Source organism: Pectinophora gossypiella, chromosome 6 (genome assembly GCF_024362695.1).
Source record: "Pectinophora gossypiella chromosome 6, ilPecGoss1.1, whole genome shotgun sequence".
Classification (NCBI taxonomy): domain Eukaryota; kingdom Metazoa; phylum Arthropoda; class Insecta; order Lepidoptera; family Gelechiidae; genus Pectinophora; species Pectinophora gossypiella.
In genome coordinates, this window is record NC_065409.1 from 15,963,852 (window position 1) to 15,988,990 (window position 25,139).

General features: G+C 39.4%; 3 protein-coding genes across 3 annotated transcripts in view; 2 read left to right on the forward strand and 1 right to left on the reverse strand.

Moving 5' to 3' along the window:
• The window catches only part of LOC126367676 (mediator of RNA polymerase II transcription subunit 13), a 99,861-nt gene extending 79,487 nt beyond the window's left edge, over positions 1–20,374 (reverse strand). Inside the window, exons 1-2 of the mRNA XM_050011319.1 lie at positions 20,169–20,374; positions 2,612–2,912 (exon numbers count right to left, since the gene is read on the reverse strand). Of these exons, the coding sequence (XP_049867276.1) occupies positions 2,612–2,912; positions 20,169–20,237 (370 nt within the window). The 5' untranslated portion in view covers positions 20,238–20,374. The remainder of the gene's footprint in view (positions 1–2,611; positions 2,913–20,168) is intronic.
• A 272-nt stretch (positions 20,375–20,646) lies between these two features.
• LOC126367859 (39S ribosomal protein L50, mitochondrial) lies at positions 20,647–23,337 on the forward strand. Its single transcript, XM_050011633.1, has 5 exons — positions 20,647–20,821; positions 20,937–21,022; positions 21,448–21,644; positions 22,339–22,458; positions 23,141–23,337. Exons 1-5 carry the CDS (start codon positions 20,777–20,779, stop codon positions 23,254–23,256), a joined length of 564 nt encoding a protein of 187 aa, XP_049867590.1. The 5' UTR covers positions 20,647–20,776; the 3' UTR covers positions 23,257–23,337.
• Positions 23,338–24,668: 1,331 nt separating this feature from the next.
• Positions 24,669–25,139, forward strand: part of LOC126367735 (protein KIAA0100) — a 44,736-nt gene continuing 44,265 nt past the window's right edge. Inside the window, exon 1 of the mRNA XM_050011410.1 lies at positions 24,669–24,818. Coding sequence (XP_049867367.1) covers positions 24,760–24,818 — 59 coding nt within the window. The 5' untranslated portion in view covers positions 24,669–24,759. The remainder of the gene's footprint in view (positions 24,819–25,139) is intronic.

Genomic DNA, 25,139 nt, shown 5'->3' on the forward strand with positions numbered 1-25,139 from the left:
CATTGTCCAGGTCATGACGTCACGGGTTCGTATCTGACGTAATTGTTATCTACGGCTTGAGTTGCCTAACGAGCTGTAAACTTGATCTATTGTTTACTTTCAGCTGTATAGGCGATTCTACATGCATAATGTTAGGGGAAATTGACGAGCGTTTGCACATTACTTAGCTGCTTGCTGTTAAACCTGTGATAGCCGTGTTTGGAGAACGTGTGGCTTACATCGCAGTATCACGGGTTTGAATCCCGGCTCGGGCTCTAAACATAGGTTTCCAGGATTTGTGCCGTGATGATGGCAATAACCTCACCCGACATCACATGGGACTTGAACATAGCTTGCGACAATTGGGTGTGTATACTCTACACCTCTGCCTACCCCTTCGGGCATACAGGCGTGATGTTACGTTAATTGTTTGCTAAATATAACAAAACGTCAATTTCTTTCAATTAATTTCAAGATTCTAATTGATTCCTAAACCCTAATCGTTTTCGGCGGTTATTAATCGCTTTCGACAGCTCTCATTAGCGGAAATACTCCCTTTATTATCGAATTTTCATTGAAAAGTATGGCTATTGCTGGATCGAATAACAAACATAGACCAGTCACGAGTACTAATATGTATACACTTTGAAACCATGTCACATTAACTTTTTTGATAAATTAAGCAGTAAGTCTCATTAAATGTCACATATGATAGTGCGACAGGGTTCTAAAGTGGGTATATAATATAGCTCATGACCGTACAGCTGGTTTCCGGGCACGTCGTACAATAAACATTTTTTTCTTTGTTTTTTTTTTATTTTCAATTCCATACTTTTGCGATGCAAACTATACATGTGTATACTCTTTATGAGATGGCGCTATTCGAACAAAAGAGACGGCTATCAATCCAAAGTTGCTATTTGCATGACGTCAATAGTAGTTCGAGCCGGTTTTGACATTAGCATTGGACGGCATAAATCTGTGTTTATGAAGTAATTAATATGTTATTTGTTTTAGATTTGAGCACGAACGCTCATTATCTAACAAGGTTGATCTCGAGATAATAATAATATAGTAATACCAGTGATGTTAGAAGTAGTACAATCATGAGCAATATAATGTACCCACTTTAGGACTCTCTCGCACTAACATATTTGACATTTAGTGAGACTTACAGTTCAATTTGTCAAAAAAGTTAATGTGACATAGTACCAAAGTGTACATATTAATGCTCGTGACCGTACCGAGAATGAGACTGCGCGACAAATCTTAATGCTGGTCTTCTATCGTGAAGTGAAACACCACATGCAACCCTAGTGTCAAGGAATTGTTGAGCCGCCAAAAGCCCCTGACATGGCTCATGTAACGACTACGTAGCTGCCGGTTGCAGTCCAAGAGCTAAGCTAAGTTAGCATAGCTCGCAGAATTGACCCAGTTCATAGTTTTGCAATCTGCATAAAACTAAGGAAAACTACGTTAGCTATGCGAGCTAAATTCAAACTGATTTAGCTTATTTCTTATACTCAATGGTATATTTATATCTCAAATCAAATACAAACAATAAATCCAAAAAAACATCCGTCTATTCGAAACTGAGCATCCAACAAGGATGTCTGCTTCAAACTTGTCATGTGACAAGTTTAAAAATAAGATAGAATAAGAGAGAATTAAGATAGGTATCTTTTACTAAGATTTCAGTCCGCGATTCAACACAGGTTACCGTTTAAACAAAATTAATGACACCCTAGTTCAGTTTTTTGTAGCTTTCTCATCGTGAGAAACGACACGGCAATCCGTTTTCCCTTCAAGTCATTACAGACGTAAGTAGCAAAGCACAGAATCTCGCAAAACCTATTACAAAGCCACAAATGAGTGTTTGACTCGGTCAAAGATAAATGATAAAATGCTTATCTAGATATAGAGACTAAAATGATTAGAAAAATAATCCCTATTTTCCTTTTAAACTTAGTTTCGAGGTAAATTAAGAATTACGTAACAAGGAGTACAATATTTGACCGCTTTTATTAATGACACCATACGACAGTACATATTTCCGTACAAATTCCATTGAAAATGTTTGTGTAAGTAAAAAGTATGTCGACTAAGTTGTCAATAATCTTTACTGTCGAGTCAATTCCGCTATACGAATGAAAATAGTACGCGAGGGCGAAGGAGATAGTTATTGATTTTATTGTCAATCATTTTTAAGAACTTTTAAAAACACCCTATCTTCTTTTTGGTTAAATAACTTTTTAACAAGAATAGTGTCCTTACACCGATGAATGAGTAGGAAATGTAAAAATGTAGTTTAAAGACGCAAATATTCGATGCTCAATTGGGTAGTTTCCTAAGTCAAAAATAAATTATGAAATACTGATTACTCAATAAAGACCGACCTAAAGGTGTCAAAAAACGTTTTATAAAGAAAAATATAAAAATAAGTACGACATTTTGTCACGTGTTTCTATGGTGCTTTTTCGTACAAATTCCATTGTAATTTCGTGTTTTAAGGTTTTACTAAAAAGGAACTGATTTGACTAGTTGGAAACTACTATTGTCAAGCTTTTGGTCAAAGGGTAACAAGATTATCGGCCTTATGTCTAGAGCTAGTTACTTATAAAATACTACTCACGGCTGGCAATCAGCTCGGGCGCGACGAGTCCATTCAGGTCGGGCTCCTCGCCGTACCAGAAGATCCACAGCTCCTTGGCGGCGCGGAGCGAGAGCGGCGGCGGCGCAGACGGACTCATGTCGTAGATGTCTACTGGCGGCGGCGCCACCCTGCGCCATACGCACAGGATGTCGCCGGCCAGGCAGCGCGCGTAGCTGCTGATCACGGGGTCCGCGAGCGGGGCTCCGCCCTCGTCCCCCTCGCCGCCGCCCGTGCTCTCGCCCCATACGAGCTTACGCCATTTTATGCCATACAGCTCAGTCTGGAATTAAAAAAGTAGGGTTTAACACAAGATCGTTATCTAAAAATGCCATCATTAGCGACGATCTCCGTGGTTCAGTGGTTGAGCTCACGATCCGGAGGCTCCGAGTACGAAACCCGGTTGAGACATGATGAGACAAAGTAAGATGATCGTGCCTCGGGACGTTAAGTCTTTGGTCCCGGTTACTACTTTACTGATGTAAGTACATCGCCGTTACACGAGCCAAGTCAGGGGCTTTTGGCGGCTCAACAATAACCCTGACACAAGAGTTGCTAAGGTTGGTCATCCACTTTACAACCCATAAGATACAAGAAGTTCATCACTGACATCTATAGCTTTTGCAGACCACTGTAGATCAGTAGAGTATCTAATGTACTTAGTACGGTCATGAGCATTAATATGTATACACTTTGGTACCATGTCACATTAACTTTTTGACAAATTGAACTGTAAGTCTCACTAAATGTCAAATATGTTAGTGCGACAGAGTCCTAAAGTGGGTACATTATATTGCTCATGACTGTACCTATGCCACCCTTACGTTTCTTTCCATCTTTAAATAGCATGGAAAATCCCCAAAGATATATGCCATTTACTCGAGTAGACAGAGCAGTTAGTCATGATGATGAAGGGCCTATCCGCCTGCGCTCGTCCACTGTCCGACGCAGCGCCATAATTCACCTACCGCAAGCCACGCAACTGAATTATGAGGCTGACCAGGAGAAGAGTCCCCAGCTCTTCACATTAAAAATAAAACACACCATAAAAAGTGAAAAACATTTTTAAAATATCAATTATGTACGAAATGTGATATCTATAAAAACAAGATTTTCAAGTACTACCAAGAACTTTGCGCTATTTCAAACACCAAAATACAGTCTAAGCTTTGGTCGTGTGAAAATCTATCTAAAACAAAGCTATCCATTTAGAGATTAAAAAGAAAAATCGTCATCTTCCGCGTCATCCCGTTTCTCACGAAGTCCGCTTACCTTACCTGAAGGTTTGACAGGTTCGGTTTTTTGCCAAAGCAACTTCCTGTCTGACCTTCCAACCCAAGGGAAAACCAGCCCAATACAGGTTAGGTCACATACTTCCGAAACGCATTTCTTTCGGAGGTATGTATTCGGAATGTGGGTGTCCTCACAATGTTTTCTGTCACCGCTGGGCACGTGATAAACATTTAAGATCGAAACGTGAATCCAAAAACAAATTCGAAAATCGGTTTAGGTCCGTGTTGGGATTCGAACCTGCGACCTCACAGTGAAAGTCAAGCGTTCTTCCAACTGAGCTACCACGACAACAAATAAAATAGAATATATGTTTATTTAACAAAAACTTAGTCATTAGTAGCTAACCCAACACTACGGAAAACATGTAACGCAAATAACAAGAAAATTAAGCTTATAAATTTTCTAAACAAGTAATCCGCAGGAACTTTAGACAGAGGTCCTAGGATTGCTTTTGAATGTGTATTTGGCAAGCGTCCAGATGGGAAGAGGTGCAGTGAAGGTTTCCGAGCATATTCCGCCCGGAAGCGGCAGTGCAGTTTGTATTGTGCAGCGCGAATTATGGTTCTCGAGGCAAATTCTTGTTTCGCAATGGCGTACGTAGCTAGGGAGACACCCGTTAAAAATAAACTGGTCATAACGGTTTTCCACGATAAATGACAAAAGCCTTTTTCAAATTTCGATGCTTGTCCGGTATATTTCGTTGCTCAAAAGTTTACCCGTTCTAATTATTGCGCAACAAAAAATGTCATAAAGAGTTATATCACCAAATGAAGACATATTATTGAAAACCAAGATCACTCTCAAGATTTATCATCAAATTGGCGCATCGATAACCGCAGAAGTCAGAAGAAAAAAAATATAAAATCCCATTTAACAAAGTTATCGCTTCAGTTACCTCAAAACTTTTGCGGCGATATCTCTCAGTATGACTTATTGGAGTTAACAAAAAGCATGAATGTTTATAAAAGGTTAAGGTCACACTTTACAACCGATAAAAATTATATAACCGACTCTCATTATTGTTCTCAATAACATAATATTATTGCAAAAGGATCGATGCGTTATACGAATCTAATACGATAAAAAACTCAATTACCTTATTAAGTTATTTTCCTCGAAGTTTCGAACGTGTTGCAGTGATCGTGGTCAAGAATAAAATGGCGAGCTAAGTTCTTTTTACAATTTACAACGAAGTAGTGTATGTGTAACTACCCTCACTTCACAATTATTTGCGTCATGCTCACACACACCACACTCAATGTCCACAGATACGATTGACGATAAATCGCAAGATTTGACCTTTTCAACCTCGCAAAACATTTTTACAACAAGACTAAGTAAACATTTAGAGTCGTATTTAAGTTGAATAACTAAAATATAATCCCGTCATTTTTGATTTATAAATTCTTCATAGCTTATAATTTATCACTGGATTGGATAATTTTGATAGTATTTATTTCTGGGGTGACAACACGATACACGCGCAGGGTGCCACCCTAGTCCACTGTTTTAGAGATAAATGTGGACAATATTTTGTTGGGACAACTAGACCAGCCGGGGAATTGTTTACATAACAAACGAGGCATAAATGAGGAAGTACATTGTGTAGATATCTTGCGTTTTAGTGTTACGTCTTGGCAACACAACGCATTTTTTCCCTCGTCGATAACAATGTTTGTCTAGACGAATGCATTGACCAATTCAATGACTATGCACAATAATATACCTATTGTATTATATATGCAATGTTCTATATATCGTTTTTGTTAAAAATTTTATACGTTTCTTACAAAGTTAGGTAGGAACGAAATCAAACTCAAACTCAAAAATGTCTTTATTCATTAGGTTATATAGTTACACTTTGAATCGTATTTTTTGAAACAAATATATTTTTTATTGAAGGGTTTGTCCGCCAAAAACTACTATAGCTTCTAAGAAAAACGTAAGGTTATTTCCGTTCTGTAAAGTCGCTTATAAATCCTAGCATGTCATAAATTACGACCGTACTTGATGCACCATCTGTATGGCCAAATAACATAGCATTACGCATATATCACCAAAAGGGTAGGCAAAGGTGAATAGTATAGAATAGAAATTGTTTATTATAAAAGGACGCCACACATAAAGACAAGACAAAAACATCACTTGAAATTTTTCACAAAACAATTACAAAAAGCATAGGAGGATGTTTATTAGAATGCTCATAAGGTGGTTGTTGACGTCCTGAGATAAAAGGGCCTCACTCAGCACAAGTCGCGGCGTGAACCACGACGCTGGTATTATGTGGACCCTGCTGGGTGAGGCACGGACATATATACATCCACTCCTGATCCTAAGTCCTATGTAAAAAGAGGATAGCTTATTGCAGTCATTCTTAAGCCCAGCTCATTAACAATGCGAAGGTATTGAAATAAGTAACTATACAAGCAGACAGCTCGATACCTGTGCGTCCCAGACACCGCGGGTGTTTGACCCGATATTACCAATTTGCATATCCGATCCAAGGTCAGCTCGCGTGCCCACCACCTGCCATGTTCGTACTGGTCAGTTTTCAATTAAGGTTTCGATATTGAAGTCTTGAAATTCATGTTAACAAGAACGTTACAAATGATACTTCAATTTTGCTTCGATATTCTTCTTCTATCGTGTGGGTTGTGAGGTGAATTACCAACCTCATCAACCCTGGTGTCAGGGTTATTATTGCGCCGCCAAAGGCCCCTGACATGGCTCATGTAACGACTACTTACTTACATCAGTAAGAAGTAACCGGGACCAACGACTTAACGTGCCTGCCGAAGCACGGATTATCTTACTTTTTTGGACAATCAGGTGATCAACCTGTAATGTCCTAACCAAACTAGGGATCACAAAGTGATTTTTGTGATATATCCCCACCGGGATTCGAACCCGGGACCTCCGGATCGTGAGCCCAACGCTCAACCACTGGACCACGGAGGTCGTTATTCAAATACACTTATTCCAAAACCCTTGGAAATATGCTGCAGAGTATACTTCGTTCAGGGCTCTGCTGAGCAAAAAATCGTCAAGATTACTGGTAGCCATTTTTGTTATTAGTGATATTTTGTATAAAGGCAAGATAGTGGACAAGGAGACTTGCAATGCAGCGCCCGGTTAAAGGCAATAGGCCCCTGTTGCATGGGACTTAAACATAGCTGGCGAGGAGTTAGCATTATGTTATTGTGGTTACCTAAATAATATTGTTATAAACATACTATAATATAACGTTGGCTGGAACAGATTTCTTAGACATAAGTTACATTTTGTCTTTATGTTGTCGTTTTTGTTAATGTGTACAATGAAGAATAAAATATTGTTCACATTGGCATTGATCAAGTGTATAATTTACACATATTGACATGATAACATACAAGTGGGATATAGAAATAACACGGGATATTTTAAATATCTTTACTCCTTTATTATTTTAATAAAATCCTCTAACCCGACCGACATCGCACCAAAGACTCCCCTTTCTTACTTTTAAAACCTCCTTACGTCACATTCATTAACCATCCTCCTTTCATACCATAAACAATCAAATTCCCATTCATTATCCTTCCATAGTATTCTCACTTTCCTACATACATACGCAGAGTAAGGTGAGCGCAGATACTATGGAATTCCTTTTCGATCCTGACACATTTCTCTTGGTTCTTCCACATTCATCAATGGAAGTTTACACGCACGCCGGTCAAGTGACAATCAAGTGTATTGATACATGTATAAAAGCCACAAGAGTCAGTTTAGCGCCTAAATAGATTGTTCAAAATCTTTAAAAATGGATTACTTCACCGCCTGATCTAAAACGAGCCGGGTAGAGGGTCAAAGGACTTGATCGCTATTGCCATCTGCAGCGGAAGGGGCTCACCTGGCAGACGCGTGGGGTCGCGATAAGGGGCGGTAGCAAACGAGTTTGTAGCGGAGACTCGGAGGCCCATCGCTTTAACGCTAATGTTTTAATAGCGCGGCAACATGCATTATGTAGCTTTGTTAACATTTTGTTGAGGTCATTTTGAATTTGAATGGTTTTAGTTAAGTAGGTAGGTAAGTTAGGTAGGTGAGGAGCTCGGTGGCGCAGCGGTTAACGCGCTCGGTCTGCGATTGTTGAAGTTAAGCATCTTTCGCAAAGGCCGGTCATAGGATGGGTGACCATAAAAAAAGTTTTCATCTCGAACTCCTCCGTGCTTCGGAAGGCACGTTAAGCCGTTGGTCCCGGCTGCATTAGCAGTCGTTAATAACCACCAATCCGCACTGGGCCCGCGTGGTGGTTTAAGGCCCGATCTCCCTATCCATCCCTAGGGAAGGCCTGTGCCCCAGCAGTGGAGACGTTAATGGGCTGGTGATGATGATGAGTTAAGTAGACTTTAATGTAGTTCTCAAAATGCCCAGGAAATATTGCGTGAATCTTTATTTCATAACTAATTTCATAAATGCAATTGATCTTGCGATGGATGTATCTGTGACTACTCCAATTGGGATATAGTCTCGATCTTATGATATAATGCGTTTAGCTGGTTAACATACGGGACAAGTGCGCGTATGAAACAACTAATAAATGTGGAGGAAGCAGGAGAGCTATGCCAGGATACACACAAATGGAATTCCATTGTCTCTGCTTATCCTGGTGGGAAATAGGCGTGAGTTTATGTATACTTATAGAAGAATTCAACGAAACAACGATTAGAATTATAAGATTGTTTTCGTTAATATTATAATAAGACTATACTATACAGTTTACAATATCCATATTAGTGTTGCCAATTTAGACTTTGTTGCTAGAAATGACAACATTTGCGTCTAAACAGTCTTTAAAAGAAAGAAAACATTGACAAATTTAGGAGTAAGTTGAAATCTAAACAGTTGGCAACACCGATCTAAGTACTTCAACACCAAGAGCTGCAAGTCTTCTGGTTTCCTATGGCTCTGCTCACGATATTGTCGGTAAGGTATATACGATAATTGTCGGTAAGGGATTTCACTGAAGCGATGATTATATATTTCGCAGAGTTAAAAAAACGTACGTGATCAAGCTTGGCTCGCAAGTACAAGTAAAAGAATGCGCCAAGTCTGGTTTCGTGAACGTTCGGTCGCCGTCGGGGGCCGGCCGCTTTCTAACGCCCGATGCGCCTGCGCAGCCCGCTTCACTTTCTATTGTGTGACGTGACGCTTGCCGCCATTAAACAATTCTTGTGATAATTTTATTGCTACAATGGTGCTAATTCCTGTAAACACCATCTAATTTTATTTTAAGTTATATCTGTCACTTTCTTATCCGCCGAAAAGGAAAGGGACGGGTAATCGACAAGCATAAAATTTATGGAACACACGTCAATTTTAAGCACAAATCTAAAACAACCGTCTAAAAATTCGCCCGGGTTATTCATTTATTTACTCATTCTTCCTAAAATTAAGAGCTGTCAATCATCCGTCCCTTTCCTTTTCGGCGGATAAGAAAATGACAGGTATAACTTAAAGTAAAATTAAGAGATGTCTGCAGGAATCGGGGCCAATATAGGTTTATTATCCAAATGTTAGATTAGATACATTGTAATCTCAAATTAATGTGTTGGATATTAAGAAACCAATAAATTGACCTGGTTAACGTTTTATAGCAGGTAAAATCAATCACTTAAACGGTTTTAACCTGAATGTATATATGCCTATAGTGATCGGATAATGCATTTCCAATACCACCACAAGCAAGGTTGACTCTACATTGAAAATTCAAAAGACGCGGTATCAAAATGTGCACACAGCACTATGTCAACATCCAAAGCAGGATATTACGCAAAGATACTCATCGACAAAGAGCTTTGAGGCAAAAGTTCCCCGGAAAAATCTGCGGTTATATGAATTTAAAATGCAAAACGAGCGACGGATGGTCGTCGGGCCGGCGATAACACCCGGATGAGGCGGCGAAAGCCGGGTTTCCCGGAAAATTCCGCCCGTTACGGGCTCCAAGGCGGGAGTTACGTCACTTAGCGCGCTCCTTTGAAAGTTGGAAGTCAAATGAGGGTGCAGCTTCCAACTTCAGCTGCTGGAATAAATGCTAGAACTGGTCGTGTTATTATGAAGACTCTACTCACTTCCAATGTAGATTACTTTATTATCGCGCGCTATTATCGTTCCATTTTTAGAAGCAATATTGGTAATGTTATAGTAGTCGTTATACAGCCCATTTCCATTTAATTATTTTATCAATATCAATGTCGCCCACTCGAACAAGCTTGCGTTGCGTCCTTGTTTCAATGTCTTTACAATGCTATTTATTATCATAAGCAAAAATCAAGACTAAAAATAGGATTCAATGTAAATTGTAAAACCGCGCTGTAGGTTTTTGCAAGGGTCATGAGACTAAAAACCTATTAGTGCTTCTAAAAACACATATAACAAAACTATGTAAATTAGTACAGTTGTAAAAAAGTAATACAAATTAAATTACAGTTGCTAGTAAACAATAATAGCTCCGTAAAGCGATCATAACCGAGAACGGAAAAAACTGCATGTCCAAAAAAGTCGAGCACCGCTACACCGCTAGTCGAGGGAGCGAGATGGGGAGAGAGGTGGCAAGCGAGACGACACTAGTCGCGAAAGTGAGAGGAAGCGAGTGCCGGGCGGCAACGTCGCGCAGTTACGTTAGTGCGCGGGGTAAACAATCGCGATGATGATGTGACGAGAGCTGCGCGTGCGACCGCCCGCCCCCGGCCCTGCACTTAGCTACTGCATTTTTGTACCGTGACGTCACTATTACCCAAGGGTAGTTTTCCATAGCCCCATTATTCGGTTCACTGAACGCCACTTCAATCGGCCGCTTATCAAATTCCTTCAGCTAACAATAAGTAGAGAAAACACGCATTGATTTGTTTGTAAACAAATCCATTATTCAGTCAACGTTCCTCTTTACGGCTTTTGTTATGTTCCCTCTAGCTTCACGTTTGGATGTCCCAACACATTTTCAAGGCAGCAAACCTTCGTTCGAGAAGTTGCGACTTCTAACGTGTCGCAAATCACACGCAGCGTCTTTGCGTGACAGGAGTATAGTGTCCACTTCCGCGAATGTCATCATTATTATGGATCGCGCGTGTTATACTTCGTTGAGTAATGTAGTTTTGTTTGATATTTAAATTTCATACCAATCTAATCATAGATAAACAAAAATATTGATCATGTTATTTTTTTTTTTTTTCAAAAAGAGGTCACTTCAGACTCAGACACGTCCTTACGTAGGATTTTATTGAAGCTTTGGGAAATATCATTCGCAACCTTGTATAAATCATAGATAAGACAAATATTTGGAATATACTCGTAAACGTTATCACACTGGTTAAACATTATTTACTAGACTATATTACCTGCCACTTGCGGTATTCCGCTCGCATAAAAGTAACATGTGTACAAATAGTACATTCCGACATTAACTGCCATAACTTCGGAGAGTGGGCGGCGGCAACTACTCGCTGTACAGCGCTTCTGCTCTTCACTCCACCTGACAGATAAACGTGAACGAGAGGGACAGAGCCTCCAATAAACACGTTGTTATTTAAATTGTATAAACGGTAGTTATCTGTACCAAATGTCGTGATATTACTTGTGACCTCAGGGATTCAGATTACACTTAGTGACTCCACCTAAACAGCAATTTATACGAACACGTCACACGAAAAGCTCTCCTTACAAAAAACGTTACGAGGACAGCCTGTGATATATTACCTGTGCCCTGTTTCATTTCTCGGCTTATTTACCCGAAGTAGTGACAAGGATAGAAAACGTGTAATGTAGTAGGAAAACCAACCGGTGATTTGAAACGAGATTTACATTCTTGTCTGGCCACAATGGTTACATTCGTCAAGGGCGAGGACGGCAGAGTACAAATACGTTATAAAGATAATGCCATCATCTGTATGCCACTGTTTTACAACTTTATAAAGAAACAGTCGGTTAAAACTTACATTTAACTAGATTAGTTGATTACGTAACAGACAGCTACGGTCACGAGCATTAATATGTATACACTTTGGTACCATGTCACATTAACTTGTTTGACAAATTGAACTGTAAATCTCATTAAATGTCAAATATGTTAGTGCGACAGAGTCCTAAAGTGGGTACATTATATTGCTCATGACTGTACATGCCTGTATTCTCGAAGAGGCAGAGGTCTTCTTCTCTCGTGAGGGTTGTGAGGTGGCTTACCAACCTCATTAACGCTGGTATCAGGGTTACTATTGAGCCGCCAAAGGCCCCTGACATGACTCATGTAACTACTACTTACTTACATACTGATGTAAGTAAGCAAGTAGTAACCAGGACCAACGGCTTAACGTGCCTTCCGAAGCACGGGCATCTTACTTTCGGGCAATCAGGTGATCAGCCGGTAATGTCCTAACCAAACTAGGGATCACAAAGTAGAGGCAGAGGTATATAGTATATACTCTCACTCCTCGCCAGTTATGTTTAAGTCATTTAACTTGATTAGCGCACAAAGATATCAAACAACTCCATGGTTGTTACGAAACCAAGCGAATGGGTAGCGACAATTGAAACAATGAGTAATGTGAATACTAATTACGGCGACTCGGTGGTAAATCCATCAGTTTTAGACGTATCGTATTAGCATGGAACAAAACATGAAATTGTTATGCGGCAAACACGACTAAAGGCACGCGCCATCAATCGTGTGGAGGCCACGTCGACGCGGCGCGGGCGCAGCTAGATGCACAAACTCGTATGTTAATCCGACACCAATAATTATATACAATAAGTCTTTGTCAGAAGTTTCAAGTTATTACGGGCCGAAAACAAAACAAAAATGTTAAGCTTTACAAATTAGGGCGTTTCTTGGTTATTTTAACAAAAGTTGTTAATTAGGAATGTTTCTTGTGATTTAAATCAGTACGTTGTATTAACATTCCCATTTCTCCTATAACCACACACACAAAACGTCAGGCCAGCTTTATTGTGTGCCGTGTGACCGGATCTTCAAGTCGAAGTTCGGTTTGGCGAGCCACATCAGAGCCCACCACAACAACGACTCAGGATAGATATTTAGGAGTCGCCGTAGCCGGATACGATTTGGACGATATGATGATGAGTATTGACATTTTATCCTGGCCCAGCGACTACCATTCATTCTAGCAATGTGTTCCGCCGGAAATGGAGAAGAGAGGAGGCCTATATCACGGGCCGCAATGTGAATGATGATTACCGTTTTATATCATCATCATCAATTTAAGAGCCACGCCCATGTCGGTGTAGAGTTTTCCCCGTTTTATATATAAAAGCTATTTTTCAACAGAGTATTGTTAGGTCTATTTTATTATGGGAATGCAACAAAACATGCGCAGCGCCATTCCAGAGAAGACAAGAAGCGAATTTTCGCTTCCAGCAACTGGTCAGTCGACAATAAATCGTCTCGAATTATGTCTGGACTATTGTTTGAACGCTTTTATGGTGCCATAATAATCGAATGGAATTACTTAACAATCGCACGGGACGGGACATTGAACTGTGAGAAACAAGAAATGTGACTCGTCAACAATACTCAGGGTACATCTTAGTACAATGCGTGGAAGCAAATGTCACGCCATTGGTAATTCCGCATGACCACACAACTTTTTCAAGGCATTCTAAACACGGACCTTTGCCATTGCAAAACACTTACTAGATTTAAAAGCAAAACCAACACCTCGCAAACTGCAACCCGAAATCCCACACTGTCGTTGATGAAATTCAAATCACACATACAGAATTACAAAAGTGTAACAACATACAAATGGACGGCATTATTACTCTAAAGCAATTTCTTCCAGGCAACCACTACAAAATCACGATATTATTCCTTTAAAAAAGTCAATCTTCGTTGAAAGTACTAACTTGTTGTTCTCAACTGTACAGTGTAGATATAATATACAATATTTTTTTTGTAAATGTCTGTGAGAAATTAATAAATTTTACTAACAAATTAGGGCTATGGTATCGAAGAGCATTCTCCCTGCAAGGGTAAAAGGGTATACAGGTAGGCGGTGCGGTACGCTATACACTAACGGTACAGGCGCGCGCCGCTCGCGGTCAACGAACCCAACGCCGGCCTTACGTCTAGAATTTTGAGGATTTGCCCTAGTTTTTATCTAATACTACACTTGATTGTGTAACGCTTGGAGAAACACGCGTTTTGCATAATTTCGTTAAAAGATTTTTATGAAGATTGAGTCTCGAATGATGTAAGAAACTGGAGCAGAAAATGTTGATCAAGCTATATTTTGCTTTCTAGTCGTTAACTTTTAAATTATGTAATTAAAACGCCCTAATTGGCGCAAACTGAACCCTAAATACGTCTCTAGAAGTCTTGGCTATTTTTAAATGCCTTCAATAGTTAAGAATAAATAATTCCTTGAGATAAAGAGAAAAGATAGGGACGCTGCAAATAGGTTGCATAAGTACTTGATACGATGTGGATTCCGGCTCAAAGGCCGCTGAGCTTTTATGAATACAAAGGACTATGCAAAGAGACGAGGCGGAAATATATGGCTCTACTACGCTTGAGACACTGCATCTTATTTCAAAGACACAAATCTCGCGATTTCTTAATGTAATTTTTTGTATTACGAAGTATTTTACGTAATGTTCTCCTATGTCGTCTTTAATAAGCAAGAAACCTTCTCACGTCTGCCGCAGGTAATCGACCGCAGGTTCTATGGTGACACGTAAACACGAGGCATGCACCATTTACTAAGTAGCGCACAGCAACTACTACGAACGCTACTCGAACATTTGGTAAGATGGCGGACGAAAACAAAATGGCACCACAATACAGCAATGTTACATAAAATATTAATGCCTAACAAAGCATTACACGAGTCGTATGACTCCATGAGTGACCTGACGATTACTCACTACTTAGGTAATTAAATAACGCATATTTCTACAACACACGTTATATTTATTGTTGATGTCTCCAACGGTATTAGCGAGAAGAGTGTCACGTTGACGACATTTAATAGGAAAGAGGAAAACAAAACAAGCGAATGTATTAACTGGTATAGTACTTATTTATCATCTTTAGTGAAAACCATGTAAGCGCCATTTTGAAAAATCACATTCGAATGTGATTTTTGTTAACAAAACCTCACAATAGACACGCTAGTTTCACCAGGTAAATTAAAAAAAAAATAGAAGTTTTGTTGAAGAAAATCTCATCAAGGTTTTCGTAGCGACGTTAATTGGAAATAAATAGTTATTGAGTTTTAAGATTGTGTGAATTAATCAGGGGCAAGCTAGCGACTGATCGCAGAACGAGTTCACGCCTTAGTGCTCCAGCGGTGGGGGCAGTGGGGGAGGAGCTATGACGAGTGAAAGCGTTTTAAATTTAATCGCATGCCCTCAGACACTGCATTCGGCCGAGTTTCCGTTATAACTATAGCAAGAGGCCCTTGTTTACAACTACGGAGCTGCATGACATTGCGCAACGCCGACGACTGACGACCCAATTAAAAATGCAAAGTACAAAACAAAGTTTATTTTTATTTTATAAACTAATACTTCTGCAAGCTAATTATTTAATCCTATCTTATTTCAAATGAGGTCAAGCCTGCAGGTAAACAAACTTATGTAACATCTTTAATATAAGACTTTTATAGGATTTGAACACGATAACGGTTGAAACCGGATATGAGAATGAAGCTCACCTAGTTTTAGAGTAGATACGGTATAATACGCCGCGATGCGGCAGAGAGCTCGTACTTGAAACATGGAATCATATCTCGAGGTACAACCAAAATTGGGTACTTGACTGGGTCAAAGATAACTTATAAAATGCTAATCTAGAAGCCAGTCTAAGATGATAATAAATCATACTCATTTTATTTTCCCACTTATTTTCGAATTTTATTCATGAATCAAGTAACAATGAGTACGACGTTTGATCGCTTTTATTGATGACGTCACAGTACGTACAGTATATCCATACAAGGTGGTCAAGTAGCCGATTGAGAATTATTTACTGGTCTCACCATCAAAGCAAAAGGTACACATTTTAGTTAATTGCATATTGAAACTTAATAAATCAGGTTCCTCGGACAGAAAGGTGAAGGGAATATGGATCAGTTACTGGTTTTTGTTCCGTTACATGCTCCATATTGCGATTATAGCGGCAACATCGTACAATTTGTTCATCGCACAATTTGGTACGCAACAGTTTTCTTTAAACTTTCACAAAGCTTTATAAAAATATACTTTGCATTCATTATGTTTATAAACACAATATAGGCCGCTCACGCGTCTTTTTACTTTTACATTTTGCCCGGTTTGTACTAATATCAGAGAAAGAATTTCGTTCTTTACCAGAGTAAGGTTACACGTGGAAATAACCTTTTGGCGATAAAAGCGAAAGTGGAGCACAGGGCTAAGACTTGTTTGTATCGATCCATTCTGTCTTTAAGAAAAGGTATGCTGTTAACAAGCATCATGTAGTGCCAGAGGCGAGCATCGAATGTGGGACGACTAGTGAGTGAGCACTCTTCTGTTATCTTGACCCACATATCGTGACCGCGGCCGCGGCCGGACTAGAGTAGCTATCGCTAATCTACTCCGAGACCTTAATTGTAAATTGATCGAAAATCTTAATAGCACCGATTCATAAAGATTAACACTCATAAATCATTGTACGTATGAAAACGACTCCCAAAATAAACATCCTTCACAACCAGTAAACAATCTCGAATGTATAAAACTGGTGATTATTAAACACTGACAATGGCAATGGAATCACCAATAAGAAAGCGGCAATCTTTTCCTCGAGACATCTCATCAAAACAGAACCTTGACCCAGAATGTGTGGCTCATAATAAAACAAGAGGAAAAGGACAGTGTTGCTCGGTCTCGGACTTGCTTTTAATGTTTCTTTGGCTTATTGAACCACGCGTAATCGTATTTAATACTTCATTATTATTATGGAAATTTTGTTAAAGCAAATTGAAAAAGAAAACAATAAAAATAATATTGCCTTACTTCAGTAACGAACGAAAATCTAGGCGAAGGACACGAACAGAGCTTCAGAAACTCAAGGATATCGTGACCTAGACTATCTACTCAGCTAACGAGACGTTACAACCATACTGATAAGAACGAAACTGTTCAAAGAACTACCTTTTTCGAGCATAAAACAAGTTGTAACAATATCTTAGTGTCATAAAATGTTTTGTATCTGTATTTAAGAGCACGATTTTACAAGTTGACGGAAAAATAACGGCCATAACAACCGAAGACGCGGCGATAACAGCCGCGAATGTGGCTCTTATCAGTAATGATAGCGCTGTGACGTGATACTCCACCATTCCGACAACCGGTGGAACATAAACAAGCCCAGAAAACCTCAAGCTTGTGCGATAGCATGATCGGATGTGGTTTCTGTGATATATCGCTAGCCAATTTGTCGGTTTGGCACGCCTGTTTGTCTTTGACACTTTGTTTAATGACCGGATTAAAAGCTAGCATCAAAAGGTAATAATCCTTATTAAATATGAACTGTATTTAAGCATATTTCGTTATGATGCTTTAGAAACGACGCATAAATTATACCAAAACAAATACCGGTGAAGTAGTGATTACGCGGGCAGCATTTAAGAGTCGTACTGACTGATAGCGATAAATGATTGCCACCGTACTGCTAGGACCTTGATAGGTGACGATAACGTTATCAGCAGACCCCCGCGCCACAACAAACCTGCTTCACTACACAATTACTGCCGCAACTGTGCATTAATTAGGAAGTGTGGATCAGGTTTAACGCAGTTATATCAAGCACGAAGATGTTGCTAGTCACAATTAAGTTCCAGAATATTCGGAGAATATAAGTTCCAGAATTGTTAATTATCCAGACAGTATGTACAACCGCCGAAACAATCAAAGGTCAACGCTGTCACCTCCCTGCCGCAGTGGAACGAGAAAGAGCTTTACTGTTGCACCATAAAATTCATATTACTTTACGGTGAATTCTGGCATTTACAAAGATTTCGGTGTAGGCAGGTAGCGGTTTTTTTGACGTCCTTGTCGAGAGCGTAGAGAGCGGACTATACGGATATAGATACCTAATTGTTTGTTTATTTATCCAGCCACTGCTTTGCCGTACCGCTGTTCCAAATACCAACTGTATATAATACAGAATGTTTAATTATTCATGTTACTGTACTAAAATTTCGTGCGTCTACGCCAATCAGAGCTTGTCCATTGTTGATATTTATAAACAGCGATCGCGTGTCACACTTCAAGACGCTATTAACGCGCAAACAAGGAAATAAGTACATACACACAGCAGACCTTGAAAGGGTCTATTTTAAAACCTGTTATTACGAGATTTGAGCGAATCAACAGTTTTTTGCTAGTGGCACCCATAAGGAGAGACAAGATATTATAGCTCAAGATAGTATGCCCCATACAATTATAACCTAGTCCAAGGTTTAATATTGCTGGGGAAATGAGCACATTCAGTACGAAATTGAAGTCGTGCTCTGTATGCATAGCAAGGAGATAAGGGGCGTCGTTCCCAGAGTTCGTCAGATACCATGAATAACTTATCAGAGCATTTTGGAAGTCAATGGACAATATTTCAGGGAGAGGTACAGTACCCAGATTTGTAGATTACTTTTTAAATGACCTGTACTTTAGCGTTAGGCCTCAGAAATGGAAACTAAACACTCATTTTTAAATCTTTTATTATTCATAAGGTGTAAATCAAGACCAATTAATTCTTATCACACTTCAATCAATATGTGAACAAATCAGATTGAAAATTGTGCTGGTATGCACTGCACCTACGTAAATACGTATAAATAGCAATCTTCAAATAAATAAGTCAATGAAAGACAAAGACAATAAGTACGACTAGTCATTGCGACGTGAGTACCTTCACGCAACGCAACGCAGTAGGCGCTGGGCGGAGGCCCGCTTATGGGAAAGTTACGATCATTACGACCATTCATAAACGGTTGAATGAGCGCAAGACGCCTGCGCAGCCAGCCGAGCGACGTGCGCGCACCGACCCCGCGACATCACAGATGTCGCCGCACGCATACCCCGCATACCTCGCCGAATGAAAGCTAACCCAATCATCACACAATCACTCAAAAGTGATTTAGAGCTCTAATAACCTACTAATCAATTAAGGTACCTAATTGCCATTTACAAATGAAATCGAAACAATGCTACGATCTACTAGTGAAATGGGTGTATTGAACTCGCACGACGACAACCTAGTAGCCCCCGATGCGTCACCAAGAAGGCGGTGAGAAAATTCCACGCGACAAAAGCCGCGGTGTCCGCAAACGACGCATAAATAATTAGACAATAAGCCAGGCAGGGCAAGAAATCGGTAATTTGTATCGCAGCGAGATAGGCGGAGCGCAGAGGGAGACGGGCGACGGGTGCAGGCAGGCGCGCGCCGGGCCGGCCGCCGCCCGTCGCGCGGAGTGCGGAGCGCGGAGATGTGGCAACGCGGCAGGTGGAAGTGGCGCCGAGCTGCTCCGCCAGCCCGAGGACACCCCGCCCCGCCACACTCCGACAGCCCCGCACACCGCTAATCCTCACCCGAACACAATCTGATAAAATTCGCGCCAGCTATGAACATTACGCAAAGCGACTACTACGATAATGAATGACCCGACCGTTCATATAAACACATTTCGCTACCTGTCGACGGAGATGAGGCAATACCGATCCGAGTACGACAAATTGTAATAAGAAAGTTATTTCCTCGACCTGGCGAAACTAGTCTCGCGAACGTATTACGGACATTACGGTCCGCGTTACGGCCAGGTGAATTCAAAATGACCTCTATGAGCCGGTGGCTTCTGGTGGCCTCGCTCACCGAAAGCGTTGACATTTTGTGAGTTAGCAACACAACATGACTCCGTACAGCGTTGAGAACGATGCCAGGATGACTAACGGCACGGCGTCATTAGCCGCCTAAACGTAACTTATCCCATACACAAATCTTTAACCCAATAGATCGATTCAATAGCCGTATCGCAATAAGGTGAATTTTGTATACCAGCTCCCACCAACGACAATCAGATCGTCTACTTGGACATCGTGGACTCATTTTCGAAAAACATCTATATGTTCAATACGACACCTACAAATATAAGCGCAAAGTTCTAGGTATCACGAAAAGCGTAATGATTTCGAAAGAAAAGTACATACGAGTTCTTTCATCAATGTAAAAGTGACTTACCAAGGCGAAGAAGTTTGTGTGGCAATCCTCGAGACTTGCACCGTTTGTTTGGTGATTTTGATGCGTCATGGTAGTCCTGGGCACTTCATTTTCATTTCACAACACTAAAAACAGTTCAAATCTTAAAGAAACCACTCAAAATCTTAAAATCATCACCGACATTTAGCCAAGTTTTCACCTTTCAATGGCGACTGGAAAATGGCGGATAGGAAACAACAACCCAAGCCGCTCGTGCTGCCACTGTCGGTAGATTTTGGAACTAAACCATCCAGAAACGTTATTACGTTCCATTTCACAGCTGATAACTAGAATTTAATTTAAATTAAACTTTTATTATATATTTTTCAACATACTAAGTTTTGTATTATTTGTTAACAGATTCATTTCCAAGCACTGAATGTATAAATTCCTAAAAACAAGAACCACATCTAAATTATATAATTATTTAGATAAGCGTATTCCGCTTGTATTGAAACGCACTATTTTTAATTTTGAGGTTATATGTCACGATTTCCAAATAGGATCCGTATTTTGATTTTGAAAAAATAGTAAATACATGTTATATTAATTAGTGTATTTCACTTTCATCATAACAGGAATCAAATAAAATGTTTAAAAACTTATTAGTGCCTTTGTCGCGCATCAACGTCCAGGTTAGTTTGTAGCAAAAAATCGTATTTTTGTTCAAATTAAAGCTATGCACAAGCAGTTTTATTACAGAATAGTTCACTATTGTTCGTAATTTGGAGTTTTAAATACTATTTGCAGGTTACAGCTGTCCGATTCCGCCAAAAGAAGTACCCAAAAACAGACAAGACTTTGCAAGCTGCTTCAGAATCTTTAGCTGCTAGAGGGTAAGATGGATATCAGCTCATCAACAATCACAAGTCATTACAGCGGTTAACCATTCTTTGATTTAGTTGTAGCGAGAGAGTGAATTGTGTGTAATGGAGACACTTAATATCTCATTCAATACAATTCATATATTACTAAACTAACTTGTATTGGTTTATATTAATAGACAAAGATGGAATATGGGCATTTTTGCACTACATCCCATAGTAGTCAGTGAATGATAGATAGAATGTAAATAATAAATAATAGTAGGAAATTACCTAAAGATATACTCAAATCGGATTTAGTACAAGAACACCCTTAGTTTGTCCTACAATTTCTTTTAGTGATGGATGATGAAGTGAATGAGATTATTTATTTTTAATTTCTGACATCTGTGGTTGATATCTTGCAAAAGGCTAACACAAGAATCTTAATCTTTCAGCTTCCTTCGTCCCAACAAAGAATGGGCACCCCCAATAGACATAGAAGAGACAGTTCTGAAGATATGCTCAGCAAACGGGTTGAAATCAGACTCGGACTTTGATTCCCTTGACACTAAGTTCAAAGTACTGAAGGCGTGCTTTGAAGAGACTGGACATGGTGTGCCTAATTCCCTACTGCACACTATTGAATGTGTTGGTAAGCTGATTTGACTTTTGTGTTGGATTCCAAAAACAGAAAGAAAAATTTTTAAGTCTTGTTTCTTCTTTTTTGAAACTAGGTGCTATGCAGGCCTTATTTTGTGCACTGGATCACTGTGACTCGTAATATCTGTTGTGATTGCTGCCATATGCTTACAGTTCACCTCTAAGCTGTACCCTAACTATATAGTGTATGTAGTATTTGTTTAGGGGTTACATGTTTGATTATAATCCAAAGATGATACAGCACTAGCTCATCAGGGGCTCACACTCCCCTAGTAGATGGAGGCGAGTTTCAGCCTGCTTGTGGCAGAATCTACACAGAGTCCTTTAGCCCCAAAGTGGTCATGTACTTGTGAAGGCAGCATTGTCAAGTTAGGGCTCTCACCAAGGTGTGAAGGTTGTTCCTGTGCATTCCTATTACCTTGATATAGGACTTGGTATCACACGCTTTGATAAGCCTTGTTAGGTGTTACGTAACATTTTTTTTGTTTCTCTATTTTATAACATAAAAGCTTTTAGTGATAATTTCTCTTATAGCACTTGAAGGCGTGTGCAATAGAATCTTAATACTTTTTTTAGTTGTATTTGCCCATATTGGGCAGGCAAAGGGAACATAGGCCACGCAGCCAAAGTCAAAAGTTCTGCTGCTTTCTTAACAAAGAATTTAACAGTAATTTGTTATTTTTCAGATGACCTCCAAGAATTTTACAGTACCCCAGTGGATACTACAACACCTTTTGATCAGCTGAAGAAGATGGATCTGCCTAAAAATCTGCACATTCAGAAAGACTATGTCAGGTTCCATCCAGGTAGCCATTTTTTTTAGTATACTACTTTGGATCTTATTTCTTTGCAGACATAGCTTATTGATGTAAAGATAATAAAAAAGATAATAAGAAAGAGAATAAAAATTCTACACTTTAGTACCACACGTCTCATTAACTTTTTTCATAAATTCAACTGTAATTCTCACTAAAGGTGAACACGCAATTAGACGCGTCGCAGGGGCCGCACGCGCCGAATTCATCGGATTTTATTAATCTTTGCGTGAAATTGTATGCAATGTCGCGCACCTATTCGTGCCTCATGACCCGCAATTTGCAGCAAATGCGGCGTGTGCGTGCGGCGCGTCTTCGTGCGCGTTCATCTTTATTTTCAAATATATGAATGGGACATGTTCTAAAGTGTGATATAGCTGATGACTGTACACCGTTATTGCTGGCTATACTTTATATTCGTAAAATGTAATGTCTTTCACTAACTGTAGACCATGTTCATGTAAGTCAAAAGGCTGCAGGCCATCGTCTTTCAAAAAAAAATAATTTCAAATTGGCACCCAGACTATCTTTCTTTGCCATTAAAAATATTCCCTAATGTAAATAACGTACAGCTGAGAGTTAGTTCTGGATACTATAAGACTTATTAGCACAATTTTTTTTTATTAACTTGCCACCAAACTATTTTTAACATAACAAAACTTTTCTTTTTCAGATACAGACACCTTATTCAATGGCAAGTCAGCTTTCCCCAAGAGTTCAACGCTTGTCACTGGCTTGAAGACCAGAAAGAAGTACGAGGGATACATCGCCAAGAGATCATGGCCTTGAACTAGATTTAATATATAGTTATCATGTTATAATTTGTTCATAGTTATTTGTAGATAATTTGATTAAATGTAATAAGGTTTATTTATGTTTTACTCCACTTAACACATTTGGCTCGACCAATATAGACGGCGATACGGCTCACCACCTATCACGTTGGTCTAACAGAAAGCTTGGTGAGGTGTACCACTTAGTTCATCTGGCGATGGATGTACGTCAATTGGTATATTTAGTCGTGAGGTTGTGTGTGCTTAGCAATTTTAGTTACCAATGGCAACATCAAGTTTTTTCAAGGTGTTTCGACGAAGTTTTTTGCTTGACGTTGGTTGGGCGCGCGCGACGTCACTTACAAATTAACTAACAAACTATAGAACATCCTTCGAACAGAATTGCAGGGTCAAAATTCGTTAAAAGCCTTCGAGCTACACTTCGTATTGGGATGAACACATTAGACAGGACAACTTCAGGGATCATTGACTAAGTCGTCATCGTTATGCTATGGGTTCGAATCCCGGCTCGGTCTCTGAATTCACGTGGCACGTGGCTACGCCTTTAGAGATACTGACGTGATGTTATGTTTTATTCCACGTATAAACTGATGGAACCGGAGAATAAGAGGCTCGGTGAGGTGTGGGTGTTTGGTTCATCTTGTGATGGATGAGCTTATGCACTAACCCGCTATTATACTGACCTGGTACAAAATTTTCCTGTACCCAAAGGTAGCCTGGAATAAATTGCTGCATGAGCAATAATTGTCGAATTTAAGCAAAAATTGAATTGTGCTTTTCTGTATATGTTGTCCTTATCTCTGTATTTTTGTGTCCATTGTGCACAATAAAGTATTTTATCTAATATCTATCTTATGGAACTGGAAAACGGGAGACCGAAATATCTCTTAGTTTGACTGGACTTAACACTTCACCTGCGATTCTAGATAAGTAATATCTTCTTGTTATTATGTGGATTTTAGTACGAAGAGTCCTACTGCTGGGTAGTCCCGCTAGTCTGTATAAGTAGACCGAGCCTTGCCGAGAGACCCAAACTATATTTGCGCATAAATTAATTCCTATAATCCAAAGTGCTAAATAAAATATCACTTTGAGCTTGTAGATACTTATAAAAACATAAACGCAAGATATGTTTGGTAAAGGAAGTTTTAAGATTATTTTTAATTAACGTGGGAAGTTAAGATTTCCTTTATAAGATGAAAGTTGTTGTTGATCTGTGTTGCTCTATGTTTGAACAAAGGAGACGAAAAGTAATGGATAAACCTAAACGGGCCTGGATTCAAGCCGGGAAAAGGCCGTGAATGAAAGACCAAAATATTTGGTCCTTGCCGTGAATAGAGATTTTATCATTAGGCTGAATAATCAGATTCCATAGTCTAAGAAGTGTGTTTGACGTTTACACCGATAGTTTGAGGTTAGAAGTTAAAAACCACGAAAATGAAAGTATTTACTCAAATATTTTTCGTTTGAGGAAAGTGAACGATGTAAATATTCGAAAATGAACGCGTTACTGATACTGTGTTTCATATTTCTGGCTATTTACTCTTGTGTGTCGTGGTAAGTGTTTATTTGATGATGTCATTTTTGTTTGTTTTGTTTATTGTTGACTAATTCTATACTCTACGACGTGTGGAGGGCTATAATTAGGTGCTTATGCCGCCCTATTTATTCATAGTATTCCAAAGCACAAAGATCGTTTCTTCAAGTTAAATAAACAAGTCTTGTTTTGACAACAACCATCTACAAATAGGCGACTTCTTGGTGCAGCGAAATACCCATGATTTGTTGATCTTTGATTGCTAATACGCTTAAAAATGCGTATAATATAAATATTAAAATGTTCTTAGTAATACCGGCATTTTGTTTTAAACAGTATCT